At 30.9% G+C, this 8269-nt stretch overlaps 1 protein-coding gene across 1 annotated transcript; it reads right to left on the bottom strand.

Annotated features, from left to right (window-relative positions):
• Positions 1-3176: 3176 nt before the first annotated feature.
• Positions 3177-5716, bottom strand: LOC122302943 ((+)-neomenthol dehydrogenase). The gene is made up of 4 exons (XM_043114429.1): positions 5447-5716; positions 5050-5308; positions 3761-3943; positions 3177-3672 (listed from the first exon to the last, which is right to left on the bottom strand). Exons 1-4 carry the CDS (start codon positions 5509-5511, stop codon positions 3259-3261), a joined length of 921 nt encoding a protein of 306 aa, XP_042970363.1. The 5' UTR covers positions 5512-5716; the 3' UTR covers positions 3177-3258.
• Positions 5717-8269: the final 2553 nt, after the last annotated feature.

Genomic DNA, 8269 nt, shown 5'->3' on the forward strand with positions numbered 1-8269 from the left:
GTTAGATTAGAACATTAATATTGTTTGAATTGCTAAACTTGTTATATATGCTTGGAATTTTATTCATACTTTTGTTTGAAAAATTAACCTACATTCTCAATGAGAGTTTAAGTATTAATACATACTTCAGATTCTATCAAATATTTGTCATCATAAAAAAGAAGGAGATTGTTGAATCAAAGGTTTCAAGGTTTGTGTAATTATATATCTACATATAGATTTTGATGATAACAAATAAATTCAAAGAATAAAGAAGTCTCAAACTCAAGTTATCTACACAATGGAGTCAAGCATATCAAGGAAATAAGCATGAGCAAGAAGGGAACAACTTCACATTAAAATTATAGAGTAATGTTGTTAATTTCTTAAAAATTCGAAATTAGGATTAAGACTCAAAATTAATATTTTATCATAAAGTATTAAAATACATTTTCTACATGTGCATAAATATTTTTGAAAATTTTGAAAGATGATTGATTGTCATCTTTTACATGTGCATGCTTTGATTAAAGGGTTGAATTTTGAAAATATTAAAGATGATTGATTGTCATCTTTCACATGTGCATGTTTTATTTGAATATTTTCAAAAGTAATTAATACTTTTTTTGACTTATGCAAAAGGTAGATGATTTTTTTTGAAATATTTGAAAAGTAAAGTGTGATCATTTTGTCATATGCAAAGTAAAAGATTAGGTTTGAATTTTTCGAAAAGTAAAGTGTGCTCCTTTTGTCATATGCAAAAAGTAAAAGATTAGGTTTAAATTTTTTTGAAAAGTAAAGTGTGCTCCTTTTGTCATATGCAAAAAGTAAAAGAATAGGTTTGATTTGTTTGAAAAGAAAAGTGTGCTCCTTTTGTTATATGCTAAAAGTAAAAGATTAGGTTTGAAATTTTTAAAAAATGAATGATGTTGTCTTTGACAATTGAAAAAGAAGAACCTTTTATTTGATTTTTTTGAAAAAGTGAATAATGTTGTCTTTGACATATGAATTTTTTTTAATTTGAATATGAAGTCTCATATGCTTATAAATAAATTGTTTGAGAGCTGCACATTTACAACATCCAGAGCATACAACATTTATTCAAAACTTTCATTCTCTTTTCTCTAAGCATTGAGCCTTAATCCTTGTTCATTTTGAAAGATATAGTTTGCGCTGTATTGTTCTTATTTCACTCACTGAGGAGTATTTTTTGATAACTTATCCACTATCAGCTCTTGTATCAGAAAAAGGGTGTGGATAACCCTTGTGCGTGTAGAAAGTGTTTTACATGGAGAATAGTTGAATTACCACGTGTAAGGTGATTGCAAGTGTAGAGGATTTCTACACGGATCCTTTGTAGCGATGTTGTTCAAAGGTGTAATAGGTTTCTATCTCTACCTGAAGGATGTTGAATAGTAAATTTGGGGATCCTCAAGGGGTAGCTTGAGGCGAGAACGTAGGCAGTGGAGCCGAACCTCATTAACATACTAAGTTTGCTTCTCTCTTACCCTTACTCTTTATATTTATTACTATTTCGTATTTTGTTTATATTTTATATTCTATATTTGATTTATAATTGTTTTTTTTTTAAATATAACTCAATTCACTCCCCTTTTGTGTTAGTCATCTGGGAAAGACATGTACTCTAGATTAGTTTATTTAGGTATGTTATCTTTTCATGTATTTTTTTTTTATTAGGCATCCAAATTCTAGAGTTAATTTGAATTCTAGGGTTTAGAGGGTAAGAGAGAATATATATAGACACGTGAAGTAAGTCCTAATTAAACATTAATTTGGCACTACTGTGATAAGGAAAATGCTAGACGTACCTTAAAATTTTTTAAAAAAACTTAATTCTCCACATATCAATTATTGATATACTGAAAATCACGAACTTTGAAATTAAAAAAACAAAAACTAAAGAAAATAAATCTTGTAAGTAAAATTGTATGATCAATACTCATAATTTGATAATTAATCCACATGAACAAAATTATATAGATTGTGGGACTTATTCTATATCTACGTCTCTCTTGTTCTAAGTTGTAGAGTACTTAATTTAGACACAAATTTTAAGAGATTATAATCCCTAAATATATAAGTAATTTGGCCGCCAACAAATGTTTTTCTTTGAGGTGCATGCAGCTTAAATTAATTGAGAATATTAATTTTGTACTCATATGTATTGTCTTAATCCCATGTACCCTATACATAATTTACCATCTAAAATCAAGATTGATGGACAATAACCTGAATTGATAAGGGCGGTATCATGGCTTGAAGTAAACATATTTCTAAATCATAATTTGTTAATGAAGATCAATTAACGTGTTGAATTGAAATATGTGTGCGTACGTACGTATGTATGCATGTTTCCATTTATTCTGGTTTCATTATGAATTTGAAAGTACTACGCGGTTACAACTTTTGCAAACTTCTTTCTTTGACAAGATATATAGGTCGATGATCCGTATTATATATATATATTTATATATAAATATATATATATATATGTAATATATATGGCCCGGTCTGTCGATTCTGGAATCCGCCTCCTATATATATATATATATATATAGATTAATTATATATATAAATGTCTTAATCATGATTGATCGATATATGGTCGTGCATGGTTCGATCCTCAATCGAGTACGTAAAGAAATTGGGGTTGAATTAATTAGCAATAATACTTAAAAATAATTCTGGCATCGATCGTCAACTTTTCCATGTGAAAATATCCGTCGTGTCACAAGTTCCACGCGGCTTTCCTATTTTTGTTTTTGATAATTGTGTACTCATCATGATGTGCATGTGAGAGATCATGATGAGAAGGAATGCATTCTTTACTGTTAAATAATTATAATCTTACTTCAAACTAATTAATTTCAAGTCATTGATCTTTCTTATCAAACTTTGAAATTTAGCTAGCTAGCAAGATTTGACTAATTTTCTGAATTATTGATAAAAGTAAGCACTTGATGATCTTGTTGTCTCCACACTTTGATCCAATATTAATTTAATAGTTTGTTTCGGAATTTCTATCAGTACGCATTCTATTATATATTACTCTTGATCACTACATGAACAGTTGACTTACAACTTACAGATTAATTAGATCGAGGGGATTCTTAAATCAGTAGTGCATTAATGTAGAGAAATTATAAACCACAATATCATGATATTATTTATTGTAATTGGATATTGATAAATATATATATATATATAAATATTTTTTTTTTATAAGATGCAGAAATAAAAATTAATTAAAATAACTAATTATAATTTAGAATTAACGACAGAAGCAGCAGTACTAGCACTGCTGCTGCTTCCAACAAAGAATTTTCCAGTTTGTAGCTCCTGAGGAGGAAGCAGGAGCAGCCTAGCTCCAACATCTGCAGCGCCCTCGGCTGTATGCTTTCCTTTTCCACCAGTCATAGATGTCTGAGTGAAACCGGGACAGAAGCAATTCACACTTATATCTCTTCCCTCGTACCGCTTTGCTAAAACCCTTGTGTATGCATTTAGTGCCAGCTTTGACACTGCATAATCTGTCCATAATTTTGGCCACCCTTGCCACTCCCATCTTCCATTTTTCACATCTTGAAGAAACAATCTTACCACAGCCTCGATCTGCTCCTCCGACAAATTTTCACTTTCTAGTATGTTTTTTATATCTGGATTTCTGAGCTTCTGCATGCAGTACGCATCATTAATTAAGAATCAGTACGTACCCATCATGTGAATGGTACTTGAAATTAATGTAAGTAGTACTACTTACGTTTAGTGAGCCAAGTCTAGAGCTAATATTAAGAATCCGACTAGTGGAAGGGGAGCGACGAAACATGGGCAAGAGAGCCTCCGTAAGTAACTTTGCTCCATAGAAATTGGTATTGATCACTGTCTCCGCATGCTTCACTGAATTCTCATTGATCTCATTGAAGGAGACAGCTGCATTGTTCACCTGATTATTGGAGGATCGATAAAGTTAATTTATCATTATTATAAAGAAGACAGTACTACTCTATTTATCATTATTATAAAGAAGACAGTACTACTCTAATTAAAACACTAAGCAGCTAGAAACTAATAAGGGAACCATGCATGCCGCAAATTATACTCGAATTGATAACCAATACTTATTTCTTTTTGTTTGACATTTATGGCCAGAGATCTAGATATAATGTAGCCTAGCATTACACATGATTATCTGGCACCTAGCTATATAAAGGATTAAAATTTGGACTTTCTCTTATGGAATACAGAGTGACAACAACACATGATTAGATTAGTGACATTGAAAAATCTTCAAATGGATTTCAGGAATTTTCTCAAACCTCAAGTATAGAGACCATCTCTCTCTCTCTCTCTCTCTCTCTCTCTCTCTCTCTCTCTCTCTCTCCACAATATAATATATAAGATATCAGAGCATATTTTCTCTACAATTTAATAAGAGGTCATGTTATAGGTTCAAATTAAAGAAGTCTTGTTGCTAATTAAACAACCAAAATCCGAGCTTCAGCCAGAAAATATTCAAATATATCGTATCCCCAGTACATGAATGGATCATTAGCAATAAGTTTGTCATACAACTCAAGCATGGTTCTCAGGCCATTTTGTCAAACGATTTTCTCAGGACTGAAAATAAGTCTTTTTAAGATGAAATTCCGGTGCGGTCGCAAAAATTTGGTTAAGAATAGTTTCGTTTCTTGCAATATTTTAGAAACCAAATGAGGCGTGTAAGACGGATCCGGCAGCTTCTCGCTGGGGAACGGTCAACACACATGCAATACCTTAAACGAGTAGATCAATATATGATTTCAGTAACCGCTGAAACTATTGGAACCAACAGACACAACCACCAATCGAAAAAACAAATAAGAAAATCTTTTCTTTATCAACTGGCCGGTGCCATTTCTTATCGTTTTTGTGTTCCTAATTTCTTTGTTTTCATCATGTATGTCTGTAGCCTGGCAGAACAATTTATAATATCTATATATGTATGTGTGTGCGCATATTTATTATGCATAATGAACATGTGAACTCTGCATGTGCAGGAACACAACTTACGAGGATATCCAACGTTCCGAATTTCATACGGAACAATGCTACGAAAGTCTTGATTGAAGCAGGGTCGGAGACATCGAGGCTTAAGCAGTGAACGTGAAGTCCTTGGGCTCTCAGCGCCTGAGCAGCACAGTGGCCCCGCTCTGAGTCTCTAGAAGTTAAGATTACAGTGAGTCCCAATTCTGCCAAGCGCTGCACCAGTGCAAACCCAATCCCCCGGTTCGCTCCGGTGACGATAGCCACCGTTTCCTTGGACCACCACCTTCTTGAAACAATATATATGGTACATGAATACGGAAGCTAGCGTGAAAAAGATTGTGTATATATGCAATGTGTGTGGGTTTGAGATAGAGATATACAGAAAGAATGTGAGCGTACTACTGCGTGTGTATATATGTACCTGCTTGAAGGGAGGAAAGGAGAGGAAAAAGGGACAGCTTGAGCTGGTTCCTTGGCGGACTCCATTTTTCTTCAGATCAAGAAGAGGTAAGAGATTTGTGTACTTATATAGATGGAAGTGATGAGGGAGATGACATGTAGTATATAGATTAAATAAGGCAAGCGAGACGCGGTGGCAATAGCAACGTGCTCTTGTATATGTAATTGAAAAGGGCCCCCACTGTTTACTCATACCTACAGGATTGCCCTAACTTCACGACGTTGATATATTCTCTGAATCATTGCTGCACCGTAACTCAAATGACCCGATCGAGTATTTATTATGAGAAATACTTTTTGCAGTCGGGAGATGCAGTCGGCGTACAGTCGGCTGTAAAAAAAAATTAATACGGAACCTATATGAAAAAAAAAATTATTTTTATAACCTTTTATAATTCATGTAGGGCTCCTTGAATATAAAAAAAATTTTTTATAATTTTTTTTTATTCATTCAGTACAGCCGACTGCACGCCAACTGCATGTGGCGATTATATATAGCAAAGCTGATTTATTATTGTGATGTGAAATGTTATAAGGAAGTCTTGTATCGCACACGTGATCTCTAGTCAATCTATAATTTATTATTTTATTATTCTATTTAAACACATGTTTAAGCATTAAAATAAAAAGATAAAAATGACAAATTACATATCAATTAAGTGTAAGTATACAGTGTAAGACTTTCATATAGAATTGCTCCCTTGTTATCGAGAGAAAAGCGGGTTATGAGTACCCTTGATCAAGCACCACTTGGTCAATTAATTAATTGTTATTAACGAAACTTTAGTAATAATTTAGTATCTTCAACTGGTCGGTTAACATTTCTTAGTCAAAACTAGATTTTAAAGTACTGAAATTAAACTTCTGTTCTTTTTAAAAAACAAAAAAAAAAAAAGGCCAGCTCTCGATGGATCTATTTTTCATGTGTATGTATGGACGCTAGTTATCTGATAAACTAAGCACAAAAGCATGCTGACTCCATGATCAAGTCTAACAAAATTTGGAAAACCGACCTCTACTTGACCATTTAATATATAGATTATTTTGTTTATAAGCTATGTATGCTTTATACTATATATCAAATGATCCCATCACATTGCGCTAGCTAGAGTACCGGATCGATGACATTAGTAATTATCAATTAATTACCATTGGATCAACTTAATTTGTTGTTAAATAAACAAAAATCAATGGTTATTGACAATGCCACATAAGCATTATGTGATAAAAATGAGATGAAGGTATGTTTTATAATTAGATATATATTTATATATTGGTAAGATTAATCTTGCTAATATTTATGATAATTAAAAGCATGAGGTCCTATTATATGAAATGGATTCAATGTCCAGCAACCCGGCCCTATCATATGAAATGGATTCAATGTCCAATTATGAAACTCTTGAAAAAAGAGGATGAATCGAAATATAGCAAAAAGCAAATACAATACAAGTACGAAAGGAGCTAACCAACCAAGCTTGGAAATAGGGAAAGATCGACTACCTAAAGACCCCTCCACTTGGATTAATCGAAAACTAATTATATATTACTTATTAAAATAGCTAAAAAGCTCAATCGGCAATATATATATATATATATATATATAGAAAAGTTCTACTTAAATATTATTCATTATACTACACACCAATATATGATTTATTATTTTTATTATTTTATATTTAAATACACGCATATTGATGTAAAAGTATGTGAATGTTATATATTTAAATAGAAGGATAAAAATAATAAATCACATATTAGTATATGATGTAGAGATGATAAATAATTTTCATATATATATAGAAAAATGCTAAATATACTTACAAAAACTTTATTTATCTACATGTCAATTATTGATATGCTGAAAGTCATGAGATTTAAGATTTTAAAAGAAAACTAACAAAATAAATCTTATAAATAAAATTATAAATATATATAGTACTACTCGTATATATCCTTCCCGAATTCAATAGACAAAGGACCCTTCAAATAAAAATAAAAAAAGACTAAGGAACGTTAATCATGTGTTCGCCTAAGCTGTTCAGACGTTACAAAGTTCAAGTTGTCTAATATTGCGGGCGGACAGTTGACGTTTCAGTTCATATCATTTTATCTATGAATTATCATTCTATCACATCATGCATATGTATGCATAGTACATGCAGGGACAGTATTAATTCAATATAAAATCATATTAAGTTTTTAAATATAACGTAATAACATTATATATTTATATATGAAATGTAGAATTTGAAAAATAAAATTATTACTAATAAAATAACTTTTTACTTTTTATTTTAAATTATGTTATATATAGTACTTTTACGTATTCTTTATATATTCTATTGATATGATTGGCTAAAGTAATTATGTTATATTAAAAAAAAAAGACGCAACTAATCATATTAGTGAAATGCATAAGAAGTATGTAAAAGTGACTGGACATAAAATTTTTTATTTTATTTTAGTCTTGCAAAAACTAAAAAAGGAAAAAGAAGTTTTTAGACAATACTCCTAAATTTGGATAGAGTAATACTAAGTACATAGATTATTTATAAAAATGTAGGTCTCATAAAAATAAAAAGAATTTTTCACATTTTTTCATGGTAGGTCCACATTTTATGAACGATCTATTGCATTTGAGGCATGCAGAACTCTCATCTTATATATTACAGATTTCATGTCATTAAAATTATTTAAATAAGTACCATTTTTTTATATATAAAATTCTATAATAAGACAGATCAGAATATGCTATCCATTATTCCAGAATATCGAATAATTA

The sequence above is a fragment of the Carya illinoinensis genome, chromosome 1, assembly GCF_018687715.1.
Source record: "Carya illinoinensis cultivar Pawnee chromosome 1, C.illinoinensisPawnee_v1, whole genome shotgun sequence".
NCBI lineage: Eukaryota > Viridiplantae > Streptophyta > Magnoliopsida > Fagales > Juglandaceae > Carya > Carya illinoinensis.

Coding starts and splice junctions, on each gene's coding strand:
- LOC122302943 (XM_043114429.1), bottom strand. CDS start 5,511: ATGGAGTCCGCCAAGGAACCAGCTCAAGCTGTCCCTTTTTCCTCTCCT. Junction 5,309..5,446: donor CCTTTCCTCCCTTCAAGCAG/GTACATATATAC, acceptor TGTTTCAAGAAG/GTGGTGGTCCAAGGAAACGG. Junction 3,673..3,760: donor CTAGACTTGGCTCACTAAAC/GTAAGTAGTACT, acceptor TACTGCATGCAG/AAGCTCAGAAATCCAGATAT.